We start from the raw sequence: 23490 nt of genomic DNA, 5'->3' as shown, positions 1-23490 counted from the left end.
ACTTCAGTGGGAGATGCTCCTCTGTGTCCAGCCCCCGATGCATGCTTCCCTTGGTGATGCTGCAGAGCTCCCAGGAGGGACCCAGGGGCTCCTCTCTCTCCCTTGCGGGCTCTGCGTGCTTGTGCCCTTTGAGTCAGCTCAGTGCTGCATCCAGGGAAGGGGCAGAGTTACAGGCAGCTGTATGGGACAGGGACCCCGCTCCACGTGTCCTCCCAAAGGTAACCCAGCTATTGGCAACACCGCCCTGGTTTGGGCCACATTGGCCCTGGTGCTGAGTGCTGTCACAGCAAGGTCCTTGCTTGTGTCCTGCTCTCAATCCAGCAGCATCACGCAGAGGGGTGAAACGCCAGCGTCTGCAGGGTGTGGGGCAGGTTTGAGCTCTGACCTTTGCTGGGGAGCCGTGTCCCCCTGTGTCTGGGTACCTGGAGAGGGTTTGATCCTCTCTGCACTTCAGTCAAGTGGCACTTATCCCTGGGAGCTGGTCCTGTCCTTAAATAGTTCTCTGACGGTTTCCCTGCATCCAATCTTGCATCCCTGGCCCTTGGGTCAATGCCTGTCTCAGCTCTCCTTGTTTGTGACACTGTTGTCCCTGAGAAGCACCACATACTGTTCTGTCCTGCTGGCCCTGTTGGTGCCCTGGGACAGTGAGTTCTGGGTTGCACAGACTCCGGTAGGAAATTCTCCAGGGCAGATCCTCAGCTCGGGCTCCATCCTAGGTAGTCAGCAGGGCTGTTTCTCTGCGGGGCCTGTGCATCTCCCCTCTGCATCCCACATGCCCGCTGTTTCCTTCTGGCCCCAAACAACCCTTGACCAGCATGGAGGGAGGCTTTGATGCCCCTTACAGCAAAGGGGAAAGGACAGTTGGCATCCCAACCCCCCGGCATGGGGCTGTGCCCCTGGGGACCGTGCCTGCCCGGGAGGCACCAGAGCGACAGGGCAGAGCCGGCCTGGGGGCGATGCACCCCCCGGCTGGTGCGTGGCACCCTGCAGCAGCGCGGCGGGAGGATGCCGGGGGGCTGGGGGAGGCAGCGGCGTTACCCCGGTACCCGCCGGCGGGGCGGGAGGCGGCGGGGGCCGGCGGGTCCCAGCGCGGGCACCGCTAGGTGGCAGGCGGGCAGCGCGGCTCTGCGGCCCCGCTCCCCTCGGCCCGGGGGACCGCGGTCCGGGCAGCTCCTGCCTCTCTCCTTGCCCGTCCCTGCCTGGCTGCCCGTCCCTGCCAGGCCCGCTGGGGGCTTGCACCAAGGCATGGCCAGGCTGTCTGGGTCTGGGCAGCCGCTGGGATGCAAAGGGCATCCAGCACCCTGCTCCTGGTCCTTAGGTGGCATGGCATGTTTGGGTCTGGCTCCGTGGGGAGGATGGGTGCCAGCTGGGAGAGGTTATGTCTCCGGGGAAGTATCGTTCCTCCTGCCGCACCAGGGCAATAGGGTGCCCGGGGCTGGCGATCTGTGCCCGTGCCCCAAGCACTGTGAGATCCCCCAGCAAATTTCATTGCCTGTGGGAAGGAAGCAGGGCAATTCAGCAGTTCTGCTGAGTGAAGAGATGTGGGAGCATCCTTCCCGAGGGCTTCATGTGTGTTTGAGAGGTGCTGGCAAGGCACAGCACACTAGTGCCCTTTGCAGATGGTGTGGGAGGGGAGTTCAAGGTGGTGAATGGAGCTGTCGTGGTGTCGGTGCTGTGATGATGGCCAGACCCTGCCAGGGCTGGCACACACAGGACCTGGTAGATCTCCTTGGCTCTGTGCACATGGAAAGGGTCAGGGCTTATTTATCTGCAGGGCCTTGGTCCTGCTTGCTCTCCGCAGAGGAGCAGCTTGGCTCAGAGGAGATAAGAACCAGTAGATCATTTTTAACAAGGTGCTCCTGGAAGGGTGGGCTGGGGGAGGCAACTGGCTCAGAGCCCACTGGGAGGTGATGAGGGGAAGGAGCGGGCACAACTTGGGGCTGGCAGGGTGATGTGGCTGGTTCATGCTGGGTGGGAGAGGCAGTGCTGGCTGATGAGAATGAGCATTTGGCCTCTTAAAGGGTAGAAGAAGACGGTTTCAGGGTGCTGGTTTCCTTGGGGGTGTCCAGGTAGCTGGGACAAGGGGCTGTGGCAGGAGGGATAGTCCATGGAGGACATGGTGCTGGTGAGGAGATAAAGCTTGTCCACCCCACTGCAGGACCAGCCCAGCCCAAGGTCTTGTGCTGTCTGGTCCCCAGCGCTGCTGCAGGGTGATGCCAGGGGAGAGGGAACACCCCAGTCCTGGAGGAGGCAATGGAGGGGCTGAGGAGTGTTGGCACTGCCAGGCCCCTTTCTAAGTGACTTGGGGAGGTTTGCTCCCCCTCCTCAGCAATGTCACAGCCTTGATGTGCTCAGCTTGGGGAGAAGAAGATAAATGCTGAGATGGCAGGAGGCTGGGAGGGGGGATGCGCTCACACACAGCGCTTAATGGGGAAGGATGGGATTACAGGGGTCACGCTAGGTGAGCAGCTTCCTTCGCGGAGCTGATGGTATCAAAGCAGGTGCCCCCGGCTGCAAATACCTTGGGCAAACAAACAGGGCTGTCTAAGATCAGGTGAGCTTGGGCACAGCCAGGCTGGGGTGGCGGGGTGCAGGAGGTTCTCTGTGCGTGGGGAGTGAAGCATGAGGCTTTCAGTGTGAGGGCTGTCTTGTTTTGCATAGGGTGGGGGGAAAAATGAAGTTGTGTGTCTACATACACATGTGGGCTCCCCATGCTGGATATGCATGTAATGGTGCAGAGCCCATCTCTCTCCCATGGGGTGATGGAGGTGCCAGGACCCAGGAGCCAAATGATGCCCCAGCCCAGGTGATGGCTCTGGGGTTGCCCTGGGAGGTGGTCGGCTGTGAGCATCTCTCCTCTCTGCTGCATTTTGGGGCTCTGCATGCTGATATTGCTGGGGATGGATCCCTCCCCACTCTGGCAGCACTGGGGAACCCAGACCCTGACTGAGTCGTGCAGCAGAGAAACATGGCTCAGTGTGGAGGCCATCATGCATAAGCACCATGGCCATGCACCCACACTACCCCACTCTCCATGGCCCTCCCAAACTGGCCTGCTGTGCTTGCCAAGGGGCTTGGGCTGCTCACTGCAGGGTCTGGCCCAGGTGCAGCCCCACTGAGCTGGGGCTTGGGTGCCTGCCTCCAGCTGGGTGGCTGGGCTGGGCCAGCGGCTCCCAGGGGATGCCCTGGTTTCAGAGGTCAGGTCTGAGATGCTTTTTCAGGGATGGAGGAGAGGGATGGGGAGCCACTCTGTTGAGCGTGGCCAGGCAGCAGTTTTCCTTGTGCTGCCTCAGATGGTCCTGACCCAACGGTTTTCCTGCTGGGTTTCACCTCTCCGTGGCTGAGAACTCGGTCCCAGGGTGGCTGAGAGGCACAGCTGTAACTGTGCTGTAGGTGGGGCTGGTCCCCTGCTCCATGAGCTCTCTGTTGCTGGTTCACACACTGAACTGGTGTAATGCTGCTTTTATCTGAGGCTTAGCTGCCTGGGTTATGGAGGAAGCCAGTGGGATGCCCCTGGAGATGCAGCATCCCTTATTATCCCAGGGTGCAGCAGCTCAGCAAGGTGGGGCAGAGAGCCGTGGTGTGCGTGGCACATCAGTGGCAGCAGGAGCAGAGCCACCCTCAGCCAGGACCACCCTGGTGGTGGGTGTGATGAGTGTCCTGTTCTCTGCAGTGTTGGCCATCCTATCCCTGTCCTGTCCTGCCATGCAGTGGGCACAGGCACCTCTGCTATTGCCTCAGGGAGCCGCCGGCACCCTAATGTGCAGGGCCAGCCCTGGTAGAGCCAAGCGGGGACATGTTGCAACCAAGAGAGGAAGCAGCAGGATCTGGAAGGGCCAGGCTGCTGGTAATTCCCATCCTCTTCTCGTCAACATGCCCTGCAGAGAGAAATGCTGCTGGTGCACTGTATGGGAACAGCCTTGTCTGCTAGAGGAGTCAAAACTCAGGTCTGGGGTCATCTGTTTGCTGGTGCTCGGTCACGTGCTAGGTCCTCCCCAGAGCACCTTGAGCTGGCTGGGAGCCTGCATGTGTGGATGTTCACCCCACCAACTACTCTACAAGAGAAGAGGCTCCTCCAGCTCTCAGCTCCACAGCAGGTGCTGGTAGCTGGTTTTCCATGGCTGCTCCTGGCTGCACATCCCAGCACAGGAGGCTGCTTGTGGCCAGGCTCTGCTCCAGGTGTTCACAGGCTACGATAGGTGCTCCATGTGGCTGTCTGCAGTGGGGACACGTGTCCCCAGCTCCCCAGCACTGCCCAGAATGCAAGAAGGTGTTGTTTCCATGAAGGTGCTGCAGCAGCAGTTGTGGCTTTATGGTCTGGAGTGGGGGCACAGCAGAAGGTGCTGGAGGAGCACAGGGTGACGCCAGAGCAGAGGTTGTGCCGTGAGTTGGGTTTAAACTCACAAACACAAAAAGCAGGTGCTAAAAGTGAACACGGTTGGGCTGTGGTAGAGAGCACCATGCAAGCCTGGGCGAGGCTCCATCACAGCCGTCCTGCACCGTCTCTTCCCGCATCCCCAGCGCAGCCCGTCTCGAGTCAGGGCAGCATTACCAACTCTGCGCTCGACAGCCGCAGCCAAGATACCCGGAGGTCACAGGTGCCCCGGCCTTCGACCCCTCTGAGGCACGAATCTAATCACTGTGGGCTGAGCTGTCCCTGACACTGGCAGGACTGTCACCACTGGCCGCACGTCTGTGCCAGGGCTGGTGGCAGCCGGGGCGACAGGGTCTGCCCAGAGCTGCTGAGCTGTATCCTGGGGGGATTTAGGATCTGCCAGAGGGATCCTCCCAAGGAGGTACTTCACTGCAGGGAGCACAAGGATTGTTCCCAGCCCCACCGGTGGCAGACCCCTAGGCTGGGTGGGCAGGATTTGGCCTCCACGGTGTCCTTCCTTGTGATGGCACTGCACAGGGGCTGTGGGACACCTCATACCTGCTCCATGCCTCCAGCCCCTGCCCCCCGATGGGCTCTCACGAGGGTGGATACCCCTGAGCTGCAGCACATGAGGTTTTGGGGGCCAGATAGGAAGAGCTGTTGCTGGTGGGCAGAGCAGAGGATGAAGTGAGCACAGGGGACAGGGATCTTGTCTGTGGCAGGTCTGCCCTGCTAGATGTCCCAGTGCTCAGCTCGCTGGGAAGAGGCAGCGTGGTCTAGCAGTGAGGCTGGGCCCTCAGGAGGTGGGATTTTGGCTCCTGTGGAAAAAGTGGGAGCAGAGTCATTGGAGACCTCTCAAACCCCATCTGAACTCCCTGGGTGCTTGCTCCTGTGCCTAGGCTGGCTCCCTGCAGCCCTGACCCATCCCTGAATACCCTGGAGATGGTGTCTGCATCACAACAGGAGCTTGGGCATCTTGTGCATGCCATGGCCACGCTCCACGATGGTGTGGAAGTTCCCGACCACAGTCAGTGCCAGGGAGAAGCCAGTTACAGGCTTTCTCCAGGCTATGGATGTGGTTTTGCCTGGGACCACATGTTCCCCGCCTTCCCAAAACACAGTGGTGTGCAGGGTGGCACAGAGACCAGACATGGCCCTGGGCATGGGAGTTGGAGAGGGGCACAGTTCCTGCGCCAGCCCCAGAGCCAGTGTGGGATGGGGACTGTAGGGCTGATGGAAGCTGGAGGGCTGGCCTTGGATAAGGGCTGCCAGGGGAAGCTGGGGCAAATGTGGGGCTGGCCAGCAAGCTGAGGGGCTGTGGCCAACCTGGGGGAGCAGCAGGTGCCATGGGGAGCGTGCCCACCTTGCCACTTCTTTGGGGTTCACTCTCCCTGGCCCCATCCCCTGCCCCCGTCCCCCCAGCTCTTGCTGGGCCATATGGGGTGTCCCGGGGGCTGGCTCCCCGGGGCCAGGGTCAGGACAAGCTGCGGCTCTGCTGGGCTGGGATGTCAAAGGGGCCATAACCCTGGTGTTTTGCAAACTCCTGGGGTCAGCAGTTCAGCTGCCACTGACACAGGGGCCTGGAGACACACACGGGCATTTTGGGTGGATGCTGTAAGCAAACAAATGAAGGTAATGTTACAGCTGACGGACAGCCCCCCCCAGCCACCGCTGTTAGTTTTAGGCTTAACCCCCCTGCCGCGGGCTGGGCGCAGGAGTCCTCTTCCCAAGAGGACCCAAAACAAAGCCAAATCAGCCGGCCTGGCGGACTGGGAGCCAAGGCTGGACCTGGGCAGCAACAGGCTGGCATTTTGCATCCCTGTCTCAGCTCCTCATGGCCCTGAAAAAGGCTCTGACTCCATCCCCCGGAGAGGACAGTGACCCCCAGCACTGAGTGACAGCTCCCACCTTCCTGGGTGGCCAGTGGAGCCCCCTCCCACCCAGCCTGGCTTTGACACCCTTCCCAGCTCTGCCTGATGATGTATGGTTGGAGACCCCAAGGAAGATGCTGCTGCTTGGGCTGGGGCTACAATGCTGGGAAGTTGTGCTGGCCGGGAATGTCTTGGGACCAGGTCCTGGAGATGCTGTTTGGTCTATGCAATGGGGTCAGGAATGAAGTGAGCTACCTAAATATCATGAGCACACACATCCTCATCCACATGTCCATGTGTGTCACCCCTTCCCCATGCACATGTGTCATGGCTATTCCTGGTCAGGCTGCTCATTTACTGACCCCTGTTAGATGCAGAGCAGATTTGCACAAAAATGCCCAAACTCGGGTTTAAACCATGCAAGGCTGGGGATGCCACCTTCTCCCTGAGCTGCTACCACATGAACTGTCCTTGCTGGGAGCCTTCAGTCTTCATTTCTGGCTTGCCTAGCTCAAGCTCATCTGTGGCATGCTGTGTGGACCCTTTCCCAAGCTGGGTGGCCACAGCCATCCCAGTTTTCTCTCCTTGCAGATGGATGCAGCCTGGGGATGTGTTTCCCCTTCAGTGCCCTCCACAAGGCTTCTGGCCTTGCTCAGTTCTGCCAGATCTTTACCCGTGTGTCTGGCTCACCTCTGAGCTCCCCACAAGTACTGGATGTGGATGCCAGAGATGAAAATAGCACTGGTGTCGTCAGAGTCGTCATAAGGCAGAAAACCCCTCTGTGCGTCCATGGACTGCCCTGGATGAACTCCTGCTCTGCCTGGGGACCAGGAGCGAAGCTGCCATGTGCTGAGCCACCCAAGGCTGTGCCTGCCTTGCTGGCTGATGTGGGTGGTGAGGTCCCCTCCAAATCACCCAGCCTGGATGGAAAGCAGAGCCTGGCTTTGGCTGCTCTGATCTGCAGGAGCATCGCTGCCTGGGAGTCAGCACGGGGCCACCAGAGGATGATGGAGCCAGCATTGACACCAGCACTTCCAGGAGCACAGCCTGAAATAAAGGCAGCAAAGGCCACATCTCTAGAAAGCTGCTGGGACAGGAGGTGATGAAATGGTCTCCAAAGGGCAGAGGATGGAGCCCAGTTCCCTGAAAGGAAGCTGTGAGAGCAGACTGCTGAAGAGGGACCTAATGGGGCCATGGCACCCAGGTTGGTCCTGTGCAGGGGTGGGCACAGCTCCAGGGGGCTGTGACCAGAACACAGGGGTAGTCTTCTGGCCTGGTGTTCCCACCGCCCGTGAAACATGCCTCAACCCTGCTGCTAGTAATTGAATAGAGAGGAGAATTAATTGTGAGCAAGCTGTGTCTCCCCTCCCCGCTCCTCATTTGCCCCCGGGGCTGCCTTGGCGCTGTGGGTAGCGAAGACAAGGTCATTCCCATGTAACACATCCCGGTGGGGTTCGGTCAAGTTCCTTCCCCTTTGGGGGGGGGGCAGGTTAATGGCAAGCGGTGGGATTGCCCCAGGCTGCTCTGCACTGCTCAGCCATGGAGGAGCTGCTGTTGCCTCCGAAACGCCCCATTAATGCTGCGGTCCCTTTGTGAAGGATCAGCGGGCAGGGCTGGGGGCACTGGGCCGCAGGGCTGGGAAGGGTGAGGGTGGTGCGGGCTAGCATCCCACTGGTTCTGCTGGGAAGCCTCCATGTGTTTATTTTGGGGTAGCAAAAGCTGGTTTATGGCCAAGCATCCTCCAGGTACGGCTGTAAAGTGTTATGAGCTCCTGGTTTTCATAATTTTTGGCTCTCCATCATATGGTGTCGGAGAGGAGGGAGATGCTCAGGTGCAGGGCAGTGCTGCTTATCTTCATGCGTCCCAGCGTTTGGCTAACCCTTAGCCCCATGCCAGCTGCCCCACTGCCTACACTGTCTGTCCCTTTTCAAAGGCAACTGCTTTGCAGACTTTCTGAGCCCTCTGTGCCTGCAGAGAGGAGGTCTCCTTGCCCTCTGGCCAGCTCAGTGTTGCAGTGTGCTGTTGCAAGTGCTGCTCTCCTCCATCAGTTGAGATTAGTGCTGTGGTCCTGTCTATGTCCCTGGCCTGGCAGGAGCAGGGAACCGTGCCTGGTGGCCCTTCTCTGCAAGTGACAGCAATGTCCTGGTTGCTTCTCTACCCAATAGTTTCCCCTGATAAAGAGATGTTCAAGCCAAACCTCCTGCAGGTGTTTTGCTGGCTAGCCCTCACCCCAAATTCTCCCAGCCTCCTCTTGTGATATGGACTCCCAGTTTGCTAGGACCCCTTGTCCCCTCTCACCCCACTTTGGACTGGTTGCCCCTAAAGCTGTGGTTGGTGTTGCTTTTCATGGCTCTGCCTTTCTGAAATAAGCGATACTGGTGCGGAGGTTTTAGGCCGATGCTCAGGGAGGAGATGGTAACTGCTACACCTTGCTGGCTTTGACCTCTTGTGGGGAGCGGGGGCTTGCTCTGCCATCCCTTGCCTTTCTGGAGGAGAGAGGTGTCCACGGACCACTTCTGACCTGGACTGGGCCAGACGGGGATGATGGCCTAGAAGAAGCAGGCTGGGAGCTGGAGTTGGGACCTGGCTGTGTCCTGCAGATGTGTGAAGGGACATCCTGGGAGAGAGCAGGGATAGTGCTGGGGTGGCCCTGGGTGTGGGGGGGTGCAGTGCTGAGGGTCACAGGGGGAGTGGGGAGAGACCCCTGCAGCACCCACTGTGCTCTCTCCAGACTCTGCTGTACTGTGGCACAGGCAGCCCCCTCCCCAGGTCTCACAGTCCCTCACCTGCTGTTCCCTCCATCTCCTCAAATCCTCTCCTGCTCTGCTCACTGCCAGGCTGGAGTCTAGGCTGCTCCAGGAGCTGCCCTCACGGTTCCCGGCTGCCAGGAGGCTCTGTGTGGGGTACAAAGGGGAGGTGGAGGTGGGGAAAGTTTGAGAGCAAGCCTGGACCCCAGCTGGGCTGGGAAAACCATCTCTGTGTCCTGGTTCCTCTCTCGGCTCCTGCTTCTCGGTGTCACAGCCCTGCAGCTGCACCTGGGCACACTCAGCACTATGGGAAAAGGGGTGAGAGGGCTGCAGCTCACATCTCTGGTGTTCAGTGTTTCATCTGCAGCGTGTAACATCCCTGAAGAACGTAAAATACATGAACTATTCTCTGAGGGAAACATACTCCTGTGCTTGTCCAGCCTAAACATGGTCCTAGTTCTGCAGATCAGGGCAATGGAGCAGTGGGGCACCACGATGGGACCTGATGGGACCTGATGGGATCGTGCTCCTCCAGGGATCACAGCCTGACGGCTGCCTGGAGCACCGGGGACACAACAGGTCCCCAAGTCTTTCTGCCGGGAGGGGATTTCTTCCACCACCTCCATTGCAGCTTGGCCTGAGGCTCAGCTGGTCTCAGGAGTGCCAGGCTGGGGTTTCTCTGCTCTGCAGGAGAGCCAGACAAGCCATTTAGCCACACTGCCTGGGGATGGAGGGGACCCTCGCCCCGTGGACCAGGGGGCTTAGCTCAGATGGCCTGCGAAGGAGCTGACAGGCGGGCTGATTTCCCTTGTGCTGCCTTGCACAGGAGAGAGGCTTTCCAAAAAAGGTTTGTTTTTTACTTAAAAAACAAATGAGGGGGTGCGTGTCATTCTTGATGCAAACATGGGTGACCCCATGGTGGGCTGGGAAGCACCGAGGGAAGAAGGCAAATGCCTCTGTGCAGGCACCCGACTGCCCTGCAAGGAGCAGATCACGGCCACGAGCCGAGGCAGCAGCAGAGGTGGGATGAGCCTGGCAGCCGTGATGCTGCCTGTCCCCAGCTGCCGTCACCAACCTGCTCGTGTCTCTCCCCTGCCCAAAGGTGGGGTAGGGTGGGGGGGCTGTGGAGGCTTTGGCTGTGGGCCTGAGGATGGCTGGCAGGAGCATCGTCTGTCATCTGCTGTCAGGCAGAGTGGCCACCCCTGGGTGATCCCGCACCAGCTTGATTTTATAGCCGTGACTGGCACTTGAGCCTGTTTGCAGAGGGCAGGGGGCACGCGGGGCTGTCAGCTTGTGGCTGCTTCTGACCCCGTACGGGACACCGTAAATCTCCTGTTTAAGGCAGGCTGGGCTGTTCTGGACGTGGTGCTGTTGAGCACAGTGTGCGGTGTGCAGGATAATGTGCAGCCTGACTCTCTGCCCACCAGAGGTAAAGCAGGGGTGGCCGCTGATGAGCAAGAGCAGCATCTGGGAAAGAGACAGTGTTTAAATCACTCTGACTTTTTGGATACAAAAAAATGAGGATTGTATGAATTTAGAGCAGGAATATCTAGTGCTGCCTGCTCTGTTTTTGCCTGGTTTTCCTAGGGCAAACCTAGAGAGATGGATATGGGGAGCCACCTCATCCGTGATGTGGCACATCCCTCTCTTGCTTCAGCTGATCACCTTCAGTACCCGTCTTGCCCATTCCTTTGGTTCTCCTAAAGTCTTCCAGTTAAATGCAGGCTTGGCCCAAGACTTCTTTCTACATGTAGGAAAACCCCTCAGAAACAACCTTCTGGCCTTTTGCACCAAAAAAAAAGGAAGGAAAGCGCACAAGGGGCTGATTTTGTGGGAAATTTTAGCCGGGACAAGGCGGTTGCCTGCCCTGTGCTCTGCTGGGTCTGATGATACTGATGCAGGGCGTGATTTTCTCCTTGAGCCCCGTGGGACCCGCCGAGGGATGGGGCAGTGCCCGGGCTCCCCTGCCTGCAGCACCCCCTCAGCAGTGATGATGCTGGGCAAGACCAGGTGAGACCTCTGACTGTAGGCAGCATTTGGGAGTGAAACACTGAGTGTGCGGTGGAGAGAGGTGCAGGGGCACGCGTGTGTGTGTTGCTGGGTGCCTGAGCAAGGGGGAAAGCACACGAGCTCGATGTCAGTGTGTGTGCGTGAGAGAGAAGTGTGACTGCAGCTGGTGTGTGCCTATGTGTGTGAGGTGGGGGTGTGTATTTTAGGGGTAGGGGTGAGCAAAGGTGTGTGCGTCTGTGCTAGGAAGTGCGTAGTGTGTGCGTACAGGGTTGCATGTGTGTAGGGGGGCTGTGCGTGTGAGGGTGCGAGTGCGAAGGAGGGGGCTGCATGGGAAAGGCTGTACGTGTGTGCAAGCTGCGTGTGCGTGAAAGGATCTGCGTGGAGGGCCTGTGTCTGTGTGTGAGCGCAGGAGGGCTGTACAGGCGTGTGCAGGCGGGCCATGCACGCACGTGTGTGCGTGTGCGGCGGTGCAGCCTGCTGCTCTGTCACTCAGAGGCCGGCTGACAGGAGCTGCCTCTCCAGCGGCGGCAGATAGCGCTGATTGCTGATTCGAGGAAACAAAATAGCAATTGTAATTATGGGCTCTGATAAGATAAAGGAGGGCGCGGGGAGCGCAGGGACCGGCAGCGGGGCACGGCCGGCAAATTAGCAGCTGTCACTCAGCGCCGAGCAGGCGGCGCTCGGCCCCGGCCAGGTACCGGCCCCGGGGGCCGCCCGCCGCAGCCCCGCCGCAGCCCCCGCCCCGGTGCGCAACAGGTGGCGGGGCCGGGAGCGCCGGGGCTCGCCGGAACAATGCAGCCCTCGGCGGCCCTGCCCGGGCTGCGGGGCTGAGCCCCGTCCCGCCACCGCCTGGCCCCATGGCCCCGCACCGCCGGCCCTGAGGGCGCCCGCCCGCCCCACCAGGTAAGCGCACTGCGGGGATGCTCGGGGGGGGGGGGGGTCCCGCTGCCCGGTCCCCACCTCGGCTGCGGTATTTGCTCAGCCTCGCTCCCTCTCGAAACTCCGGCCCTCCCCATCCCCCGGGTAATCCTTTTAATGTCTGGCACGTCCCGGGAGGGCTCGCCCGCCCGGTCCCAATCCACAACGCGCCCGCGGAGCGGCGAGCCCCCAGCGGGGGAACCGCGGCCCCCGACGCTCACCTCCCTCCCAGCCCTTAAACCCCGTTTTACAGATGGGGAAACTGAGGCACGGGGCGGGGAGGGCGTCCCGCCGGCGACTAACCGCGGAGCCCGGTCCTTAGTGCCAGCCCCGACCCCAGCGACACCTGGCCCGCCGCCCCCTCCGCCTCGGCAGGTACCGCCGGGCTGGGGAGGGGAGCGGGGCCGCGGTCCGGCCGGGCTTCCCCCTGCGGCGGCGGTCGCCCCCCGGTCGCGCCCGCCCCCGCCGTCGGGGCTACGGGCCGGCCTCGCCGCCTCCCGGGGCGGCAGCGGGGCCGCGGGGCGGGGGGCGCCCCGCGGCGGGGGGCCGCCGGCCGTGCGCCCCAGGGGCTGGGCGGGCGGGCGGGCGGGCCGGCGGGGGCCTTTCCCCTCTGTAGCCGCTTGTGCCCTCCTTTCCTCGGGGCGAGGACGCGCCGGCAGGACGAGAGGAGCCGAGGCAGAGCCGCGCCGCGCCCCCCCGGGCGCTCCCCACCGCCGCCGGGCCCCGGGCTCCCGGCCCCGCACCGGCGCCGCGATGGACCCCTGCTCCTCGCTCTTCAGCTACGTGTGAGTACCGGCAGCCCCGGTCCTTCCCCCGGGTCCGCACCCCCCCACCCCCCTCCCCGGTTCACACCTCTCTCCTGCTTTCTCTCTTCCCCCCTCCCAGGTTAATGCACTTGTTCGTCCTCTGCCTGCAAGCCCAGGTAAGTGCCCGCTTGGCCGCTCGGCTTTGTTCGCCCCTCGGGGATGGGGGGTGCCCCGCAGCCGCCGCCGAGCGCCCCGGGCTCGGGAGGGAGGGAGGAGAAACAGTTTAAACCCCAAGAGACAAAAGTCGCCTAGCTGTAAAAAGCTGAGACCGATGGGGGAGTCCCCCCCACCCCCGGGCTGCTAAATAAGGTGCGGAGGACTCGGGTTGCGGGGCAGGGAGTATCCGGGGTTTCAAGGAATTCCGCAGGGTTATTTTTAAGTAGCTTTAGGTCCCATCTCCCCCAACTCTAAATGGCACAGTGGATGCCCTCGTTTCTCTTGTCCGGGGTTGTTTTCGTACACTGCTTCATCCAAAAAGTAAAGCAGAATTAAAAAGGGGGAGGAAAAAAACCAAAAACCAAACCCACAAAACAACACCAAAACCTTACTAAAAATCGCAGGTTTTGATTCAGCTTAAAATTGTCAGACTTCAGCATCGCTGGGTTGTATCGCCAGAGACAGAAGTGTCATGAATAGATTAAACAGCCCGGGCAGAGCTTGAGCAACACCCGCAAACCAGCAGGCACAGGTCGCTGGGAGCGGTGCGCCTTCAAACTGGGGTGAAGCCCCCCTTCCCCCTGAGATCACAGGTGCAGAAGCTTTGTTTAAAATGCCCTTTAAGCTACTTCTTTCTTTCTTTTTTTTTTTTTTTCCCCCCTGGAATCTTGGAAAAAAAAAAATCGAATTTCCAGCTGAAAAGTGAAGGGAATGAAGCACTGGGAGTGTGCAGTTGTATAAAAACATAGCTGTAATATTTTGGAGTATGAGATGGAGACCAAATAGCAGCATGGCTAATGACCTCTCCTCCACATGGTACCCTCATCAGAGCCAGGGAGAGAATCCTGCTGCATTATCCAAAACCCGTCTATAGGAAACACACATGCACAGGCAGAAGCAGAGGGAGAGAGATGACATTGTCAAGGGGAGATGTCTCTATAAAGCCAGATTTGGGAGAGCAGCGGCTTTTGCTTTTATTGGGTTTTTCTGTTGTTGTTTAAGACAGGAGGAAATCTTCCCATTTGACGTGGGGGTGGCGGGGGGTAGTCCCAGCCTTCTGATGTTGAAAGGAGCTATCTCCTAACATTTGCTCAGAATACATCTTTATAAATGTCAGGGAGCAGCGAAACTTTCCAGACTTAAAAGAGGGATTTGAGACAAGGGGAGAAAAAAGACTTCTGTGCAAGCTTGCGAGCCAGGGCTGAGGGGGGAGCAGGTTTGGCTGCTCATGAAAATCATTTAAAGCCCAGGAGCAGCAGCAGCACTGGGTCTGGAGGGGATGGGCTCAGCCGCAGCTCCGGGGCTAACGGGTTTGCTGGGCCGGGGCCGGGGACAGCCCCGCTGCCGGTGCCAAACAGCTGGCTGCGGATGAGGGATATGTTTGCACGGGAAGCACGTTAGTATCCTCAGGTTGTTATGCCACTAACTACCTGCGCTGGGGCACAGTTTTCTTGTAATTCTTATACCTCATAGCTTTACCTTCTCTGGGGATTTTGTATTTAAAGAGCTCAGTAAGTGGGGTGTTTGGGAACAAATAAAAAGCCTGGGACCCAGAGGAAAGGCAGCTGTTGAAACTGATGGGGCAGCAGTTGGGGTACACCTCTGCGGCAGCTGGAGCAGTAGTATGCTCAAGCAGAGGCGAGAGAGGTGTGGGACGAATGTGCCAGTCCCTCGGGGGGGGGGCAACCCAGTGCCATCCCGCACGACCCTCCCCCACCCCAGACTGTCTCCAGCTCCCAGCCTTGATGCCCATCTCAAGCACTCCAGTGCCAGCCGGGACCCACTGAGTCCCAGGGAGGTCTCTGGGGTCACCGAGCCCTGTCACGCTCCCGAGTCACCTGCACCTCTCTGCTTAGGGTATGGCTGGAGCAGGCACAGCTCTGTAAAGGGCTCTGGTTGCTGCGTCCCAGAGCTTAATGCTCCTTCTCCTGGGGAGGCTTTGCTGGCACAGGAGGTACCACCGCGGTCCCAGCTCTGTGCCTCCCCGTGAAGCCCGGCTGGAGGCCGGCGATCTCGGCTCAGCCCATTCACCCCTCTGAGGAGTAGAGATTATAATGGTGTGTTGTATATTTTTTAATTTCCTAAAGGTAACTGTTCAGTCCCCACCTAATTTTACACAGCATGTGAGGGAGCAGAGCCTGGTGACGGATCAGCTCAGCCGGCGGCTCGTCCGTACCTACCAGCTGTACAGCCGGACCAGTGGGAAACATGTGCAGATCTTGGACAACAAGAAAATCAATGCGATGGCAGAGGACGGGGATGTGCACGGTAAGGATGCGTGATGGGGGCGGGTGGAGGGGGGGAGCCAGGGAGGTGTTCGCAGCCCAGCACCGCGATTGATGATTTCCGTCCTGTTTGTTAGCCAGAAATCATTAAAATCGTTCGGCTTGCGGGGGCTTGTAAAGGGAGAACATAGGGGTCAGCGATCAGCGGCTGTGTGATTCAAGGTGAGGGCAGGTTCCCCGTGCTGAGGGAGGGGATCGGTGCTTGCAGGATGGGCTCTGCTCCTTTCTTTTTCATTCTTGGTTTGCACCTGACTCGGAGGGTTCAGGGCTGCAGTGTGCTGAGCAGCACCAGTCATTTCAGCCCAGCTCTTTGCAGGGCTGGGAATCTCCGAGGCTTCCTTTTGGAAAAGAAATAGAAAAGAAAGTTGAAAATGAAAAGGTTGAGGGGGAAAGGGGGAATGGCTGCTTTGGAAACCTTCCCTAAACTAAAACTGTCTGAAGTGGCATTTTCCCGATGTACCCCGTTCCTCTCAAAACAAATCCCGAGCGGAGGGCGAGCGAGGCAGTTGGCTGATGAAGATGCTGCGGCATCCCCAGAGACAAAGCAGGGGGGACTCTGCGGGCACGAGAGCCTGCGCTATGCCACGGCCCCTCAACCGTTGCCCTGGCGTCCCGTCCCCAAAACCTCTGTGTGTCCCCCCCCCGGGACAGGGGGGACCGATCCCTCTGCTGGGGACGCTCAAAGCCCAAATACTTTGATCGTGTGCGCTAATGACACATTGGGATGGTCAAACTCCACGCAGGGGTCAGCAGGGCCAGCGAGCCCCGGCACCACCACGGGGCCGGCTGCGGGAGGCCTGATCCTGCACCCGGATCAGGGCAGCGCCTGTATTCCTGTGTGTTGTACGCAGGAATCACAACTGTTTTTCTTTGGTATTAGCTGCAATTTCCCTTTCTTGCTTGGGGAGATTAGTAGAAACAATTTTCTTCCTTCCCCTTCTGTATTTTTTTTTTTTTCTTCCTTTTGCATTGGCTGAAAATTTCACACTGAACATTAGCAGTGCAAGCACAGCGCAGATTCCTTCTATATGGTATTCCATACATCCAGCATTAATCTTCCAAATGAATTATTCCCACCCTGGAGCAGCCCTGGCTTGAAAGGGTATTAGCTAATTTCCCAAGGTAAAAATCCCGTCTTGTTTTAGACCTATAATGCCTGGATTTTAAAAAGCAGTTAGTGCATATTTAAATAACGACCAGGTTTAAATAAGGCCAGAAGGAGGGGACTGGTGGTGGCTTGAAAAACTCTAATAAATGTAATAAAAAAAGGTTAAGCATCTGAAGAGCTAAGGAGGAAAATGAAGACTGATCTAAACCAGAAAGAGAACAAGCAGTTTTTCAGATGTAAAGTTTTAAAAGAGTTGCAAGTCTGTAAATGTTAAAATAGAGGTTCAGGATTGTTCTATATGAATCTCTAGGGAGGCCCCCATGTCTGGAAGAACTATTAAAACGCTTCTTACTTTCACCTTTTTTAACATTTCCTGAATACTTTCTCCTCTTCGCAGTCCAGTTGGGGGATCAAGTGTGTCTCGCTGCATTTTTTCAGCATTTACGTAGCCACTTTCCCTTCAAAGTTTGAGCATGAAACATAATTTTACCGGGATAAATCTGTCACTTAAGTGAAAGAATAGAGTTGAAAATGTTAAGCTTTCTCCCCCCCCCCAAAGGGAAAAGAAAGGACTCCCCCAAAATGTTGTTTAGAAATTCACTTTTAAAGAAAAGAGCCCTCTTCCCCAAGCCCTTTCTTCTGCTTTTTTTATCTCATTTTTGGGGGTGGGCGTGTAAAAGGGGTTGATTTATTTTTGCAGATGACCCCTTTCCCCACGTTGACATTTTTACAGCCGACTTAACATTGAGTCCGGCGTTTTCAGTTATCTGTCTTAATTGTCAATATTTGATTGACTTTTTTTAATTCTAAGGGAAGGCGGGTGGCCGCTGCAGCCCAGCTTGTCCCTCCCGGGCCGTTCCTGCCACCGAGCAAACCACTGCTGGCTGCAGCATGGACTAAACCCTGCGAGTGGCCGGGGATGCCGGCGCAGCTCCTGGCCGACTTGCCGGTTTTGTCTGTGCCCAGGGTTTTCCGCTGGTTGGGGGTGGGGTTTGTGGGGTTCGTGGGTCGCCCACATGGGTCTGGGGGTGCAGGTCCCCGGGGACAGGTTGTCCTCATCCTCGGTGGCTGGCGGGGCTGGAGCTGCACGCTGGCTGGGCTCGTGCGGGGCGGCAAACCTGGCCGGTGGCTGTAAATCACAGCTGCCCTTTGGAGGGAAAAAAAAAAAAAAAAAAAAGCCAAAAGAGAAGCAATGTGCATCTTTAAAGCGGGGTTTTGTGCTTGCTGGGGCCGAGGCCTCCCTGCTCCCTCCCTCCCTTCTCTGTCCCTCCCTCCCTCCCTGCTCTTCCTATCTCTGAGAGAAAAATCAATTCTCCTCAAACCTTTTACTGCCTCCGAGATCAATTCCCCCCCTTTCCCCAATATAGATAAATAGGGGGTCCCTGTCTCAGCGCTTCGTTTGCAGAGCGCCGTGGCTCCTGTGGCTGTTTGTGGGGATGCTGGGTCTGTGCCAGGAGCTGGACGTTGGTACTGAGGTGGCAGCCTGGACTCAGCTCTTTGCCAAATTTCTTGGCTCTGAGTCTGGTCTGCGCCTGGCCGATGGGCTGTGGGCACAGGGTGGTTTGGGGATGGGATATGCTGCAGGGTAACGTTCACAGGAGGAGGTGCGGGGAGGGGCGCTTGTGTGTGCGGGGAGCTCAGCTTGCCTGGCAGCACCAAATCAGCCAACCCCAGCAAATTTTGGGATGCTCTTTCCATTGCTCAACTCCGCTGCTGCCAGCGCTACCTGATCCCTGTCCCCACCCTCAGTGCCATTGACCTCAGCAGTGCCCGTGATGCGAGGGATGCAGGATCAGGGCATCGCAGAGACAGAGAGGCAGCAGTTTGCTCCTAGACTAGAGCATGGTTTAGGCTCATTTTAGCTGGTACTTGTGCCCACAGCCTCCTTTTGCCATTCAAAAGCATCGTCCTGCAAAGCCACCTGCTCTAGAGCCACATCGCTGCCCTCACTGGGGCTGGCTGCCCCTGGGGCTTGCTGGTGGCTGAGCATCCTGGGGTGTAGAGATGAGTGAGCTGGGGTGGACCGCAGTCCCAAGGAACCGACCAGACCCTGTGCAGAGGTTGGAGAGAAGGAATAAGGCATCAATGGGCTTATTCCCACAGCAAGGCTATAGACTTTGTGGGCTGCGCTCTAATTACCTTGCCAAATTGCGCTTATGTCACTAGGGGCTGATGCTGGGCAAGAGGTGACGGTGGTGAGACGGGACAGTCCCAGCTGGCTTTCCAGCCCCATGGGGAAATCTTTGGTGCTTGGCACAACTCTTCTGAGGTGCAAACAGGTAGCCACCATTCCCGTGTGGGCTTCCCATGGGTCTGGGGACAGCAGCTGCAGGGTTGGGGATAAGGATGTCCTGTCCCCATCCTCCCCCTTCCCTGGGGATGGATGGTCTTTGGGCTCAGGTTCCCAGGGCAGAGGCAGGGAGGGAAGGTGACAGGTCTATTTATAGGCGGCCCATCGACCCGGTGATTTGCATAGCTCCTTCGGAAGTCGATCGATGCCTCCATTAAAAAACTGAGACCAAATCAATACGCCCTCTCGACTCGTGCAAAGGTGAAAGGCATTAAAAGGATGGCCGTACCCTTCACGCCTCCCCTGCCAGCTGCAAAGTCACTGCTCCTCCTGCAGCCCTGGTCCTGCAGAGCGGCGCGGAGCAGTGTCCCCTGGGCTGGGGACAGCTGGCAGCACGCCGTGCACTTCCAGAGGGTGCCTGCCTGCAGGCTCGCCCAGACCTGCCTCAGTTCGCAGGGCAGCTGGCTTGTTCTCCACAGGCCTGCTCGCTGCCCTGCCTCCCTTCTGGGATGTCTCTGTGGCACCTGAACCGCTGAGCCCCATGGAGCTGGGCCAGGCGGAGCTACTCCCCCTGCAGCACAGCTCAGGGTGGCAAAGGGACGTGATCAAGGTCACACAGGGACACAGTGGCAAGGTAGAGGGGCCGAGGCTGACTTAGTCTTGCGCTCTGATTTTAGGGCACTCTCTGGCCCAGCCTCCTCCCTGCCCAGCGTAAGGCATTGCTGAGGTCTCCATCCCTGTGCCAGCTCCATCCCAGAGCCCCTCTGACCTCCCTCTCTCTTTCCTCCCGCTGCTTTCCCCAGCCAAGCTCATCGTGGAGACGGACACCTTTGGGAGCCGTGTGCGCATCAAGGGGGCGGCCACAGGTTTCTACATCTGCATGAACAAGAAGGGGAAGCTGATCGGCAAGGTAGGGCGCTGGGCTCAAGGGCACGGGACAACCAGGGATGTGCTGTGGGTGTTGACCGGGGCTTGCTGGGAGAGGAGCTCTTACCTGATACGGAGCCCATCCGTGGGGTTGGGGAGGTGGGATGGGGGTCCAGGGGGCTCAGCCAGCACATCCCTTTGGAGGGCAGGGGAACGAGCCATCCTGCTGCCCAGGCGGCAGGAGGGAAGGGGGAGAGCAAGAGAGGCGGGCGGGTGCCATGTGGGGCGCATTCCTTGTATCTCCCCGAACAAATAGGCGGATTGCTGGGCTATTCTCCCCGATTACATGGTACAAGTGCCAGGAATGTTAAGATGCTCCGTGGGGCTGGCCCCAAGGCTGGGCCCTGCCGCGCAGCGGTTAGTCACGCTCCCTCCGAGACTCCACGCTCCCTCCCTGGGGGCGGAGGGGGGCTGGATGTGCAAAATCCAGCTGGGGCAGCAATTGTCTGGGACGGTTTTCAGTGGCAGCTCCCTCCCTGGGGCTGGCTGATGCGGGTCCCTTCCCTGGTCCTGCTGCTGCCTGTAATGGGGAGGAGCTCAGCCTCCAGCTGCCCCCCATGCTCCCTGCCATCTCCATCCATGGACGTCACCCCCACGGACCCTGCATCACCTCTTCGTCCCTTTGATGCCCCTCCTATATTAAACACCCAAGGGGGAATAGGATGGGTGGGTGAATTGCCACTGAGATGGATAGCTTCCTTATCGTCATGCTGGTGGGGGAATCCAGCCCTGGCATGGATGGGGGCAGGATGGGAGCAGGCAGAAATCTCCCTGTGGGTGCAGAGAAGGTTGGGACAAACCATGTTGGGGCTTGCAGCCTGGTGCTGGCATCACACTGGGGATGCAAGCCACAATGAGCAGCGTCTGCCCATGCCAAAGTGACTGCTCCCCTCAGCTTTTCTAATTAAAAGCAGATTTTGGGCAATTGGGACCTGTAGGTGGGAAAAGTGAGCCGTTGGCTGCCCACAAGCATCACACCCCTGTTGTCACCTCAGCTGATCCAGATTGGGGTGGTGAGAAGCAGCCCTCTGACCAAGCGCCTGTTGCTTAAATATCCCCACTCTGTCCCCTTCTCAGAGCAATGGCAAAGGCAAGGACTGCGTCTTCACGGAGATCGTCCTGGAGAACAACTACACGGCGCTGCAGAACGCCAAGTACGAGGGCTGGTACATGGCCTTCACCCGCAAGGGCCGCCCACGCAAGGGCTCCAAGACCCGCCAGCACCAACGGGAGGTACATTTCATGAAGAGGCTTCCCAAGGGCCACCAGACCACCGAGCCCCACAGACGCTTTGAGTTCCTCAACTACCCCTTCAACCGGAGAAGTAAAAGGACTAGAAACTCCAGCTCCAGGGTGGGCCCTTGATGCATCTGCCTCTGCCTGCCCCTCTCCCAGAGGCCTCTCCTCCAAGCTTGGTGGACTATATGTAGAGACTTTCCCATATGGGTATTAAACAAAAAAAAAAAAAAGGGGGGGGGGAGGATAAGAAAAAATTACCTGCTCTAGTTCTTGATAATTTTGGGGGGGGGGAGGAGTGTTTGGGTTTTACAAAAAAAAAAAAAAAAAGAAAAAAATGGAAAAAAAATAAGAAAGAGGCTCTATTTTTGTACTCCAACTTTAAAAGAAATGAAACATTCAAAGACTGGTGAAGGGGGAAGAGCCCTTCACTTAGAAATGTTCTAGTCTGTTTGGGGTTGTGTTTTATTTTGTAATTTTTTTTTCTAGCTCTAGGGGTAAAGGAGAAAAAAAATCATCATTTAAAACAAACAAGCAAAAAAAAAAAAAAAGGAAATCCAAATCTGGGAGTAATGTGCTACTTAAATGAACTGAATTAATGCTTACCGGAGAAGACGGAGACTTCAGAAAACAGTTAAGGGAAGGGGATTTATTTCGGAGGTGGCCTGAGTCTCCCGGGTGGGTTTTGCAGCCTGGGTGATGTGTCGGGGTTGGTTGCGACCCCTGTGGTGAGGACCGCTGGATGCTTTCCTTCCTCGGATGCGTCTCGGATACTTTGGCTGAGCAAGGGGTTGCTGGAAGCTGCTCGCACCCTTCCGAAAACACGGCTGGCTTCCCAACTACCAACGTATTTTTCCTCAGGAGGGGACAGGGGTGATGGACACCCCAGAGAAAGTCCTGAACTGACTTGGTACCTCTTACCCCCAAGAGCATCTTTGGCATTTGTTTTTTTTTTAAACTACTAAGGTGAGGCAGTGGGTGACGGCTGCTGTGGAGCAGGCTGGTAACTGGTTTGGTTTTTGGTTTTTTTCATGTGGAAAATGTGAACTTTTCACCAAAAATTGATTTTTTTTTTCTGTTTATATTTTTTTATCAGATGGAAGTTTTCATCCATAAAATTAAAAAAGTTTACAAATGACTGTGGAGCCATTTCAGGCTGGTTTTGTCATAATATTCAGTTTGTGGTTGACAATTCCATTGTCAACCATCTCTTCCAGGTTTGCTCTTTGATAAGAAATTCTGTTGACCTTGTGCTCCTAGGAAAGGAGGGATTTTCTTTCAAAATTTCTGTGTTGACAGAAGCCAAATTTTCTATTTATTAAAAAAAACCATGCAGGAACGTGAAATCTTAAGTGAACATCCCCAGCCAGCCCTGTTCTGCACATGCTGCCCTGGGACTGCGACTCTCCCCAAAGGGTTAAAGCAATTATTCTTCATGGGGAGGGCAAACAAAGACACTGGATAGGAGCCAGAACCAGGGGTGACTTTTCATCCAATCTTTTTTTTTTTTTGATTGTTTGGGTTTTTGTTTCCTTGAGGATTTTTGTTTTGTTTTGGTTGTGTAAAAATTGAATATGAAATGATTGATATATTTATTTAATATGATGTGCATTAAAAATTTGTATTAGTCTAATTGAGCTTGATGCTTTCCACAGAGGGGCTGGGGCTGGAGAAGCAGGTTGTAGAGGAGCGAAGGAGGACTGTGAGATGCAGGATGGGGCTGAGGCTGCTTCTTGGTGAGGGAAGGAGGAAGCTCCTGAGGGAGCAGATGTGGAAAGGAGGAAGATGCCCTGAGATCTTGGACCTGATGAGTCTTTTGGAAATCATGGTTTTCCTTGCTGCAGCTTCCAGGTTTAATGGGCAGATGCCACCTCCTTGCCCTGTGGGGACAAGACCATTGCAGGCTGGATGGGGACATAGTGCAATGGGGGCTTGAGCACTGGTTTTAAGCATGGGATGAGGCTTTCTAAGAGAAAGCCAGTATCTGCTCCCCTCTGGTCTAGATGAACTTGGTGTCTGTGCAAAATGGGCTGTTGGGTCTGCTCTGCCGGATACTCAGCCCTGCCAAGGTGTTGGGTCCTGCTCACAGGAGCTAACAGGGGATTCAGATATGGAGTTGTCTCAGATATGGAAAGATGCAATAATAAAATTGTTAAATATGTTTTTAAAAAAATGCAGAAATGGAGCAACCTAGCAAGGTGAGAGTCTTGCCATTGTTGGTGCTGCACCAACAGGTGTGGCTGTAGCAGCATCCTGCTGGTGCTGCCATCCTCATGGCATCCCTGTGACATCGCTTAGTGCTCAGGGTGTTGCTTGTCCACAGGGTGGGAGGATGAGCCATCCCCTGGCTGATGCTGCAGACTGGGCTGAGCTGTCAATATAATATCATTCATTTCAAGAGGGAAACCCAGGGGCTGGGTGCTCAGCCATGTTCTACATCTGAGCATCACTGTTGCATCACAGAGGTTGCAGATGATGCTTGGGCTGCAGGACAGCGCCGATGGCATTTGCCCTGCTCTCCCAGGAGGGACCCAAGGACTACAGAATCCCGGAGCAGACAGCTGGGGCAAGCCCTTGTTGTGGTTTCCATACTACAGGAACTAAAAGTGAACTGCTCCTGGCCTTTCCCCAGGCAGAGATGGTGTTTGATAGTCCATAATGGGTGCTTTTCTTTCATTAATTTGGCTAATTGCTTTTCCTAATGGCTTTGTGAACCTGAGTGAATTGGTGCCGGGTTGCTGCTCCAGGTAAGGGTAGCAGA

General features: G+C 57.1%; 1 protein-coding gene across 1 annotated transcript; it reads left to right on the top strand.

Annotated features, from left to right (window-relative positions):
- Positions 1-12674: 12674 nt before the first annotated feature.
- On the top strand, positions 12675-20940 carry FGF8 (fibroblast growth factor 8). The gene is made up of 5 exons (XM_075757505.1): positions 12675-12706; positions 12807-12843; positions 14971-15151; positions 19370-19476; positions 20571-20940. The coding sequence occupies exons 1-5, from the start codon at positions 12675-12677 to the stop codon at positions 20856-20858; spliced, it is 645 nt and encodes a 214-aa protein (XP_075613620.1). The 3' UTR covers positions 20859-20940.
- The last annotated feature ends 2550 nt before the right edge of the window (positions 20941-23490 follow it).

The sequence above is a fragment of the Balearica regulorum genome, chromosome 7 (assembly GCF_011004875.1).
Source record: "Balearica regulorum gibbericeps isolate bBalReg1 chromosome 7, bBalReg1.pri, whole genome shotgun sequence".
Classification (NCBI taxonomy): domain Eukaryota; kingdom Metazoa; phylum Chordata; class Aves; order Gruiformes; family Gruidae; genus Balearica; species Balearica regulorum.
Note: the sequence above shows the minus strand (reverse complement) of the source record. Positions and strands in the feature narration are given on the sequence as shown.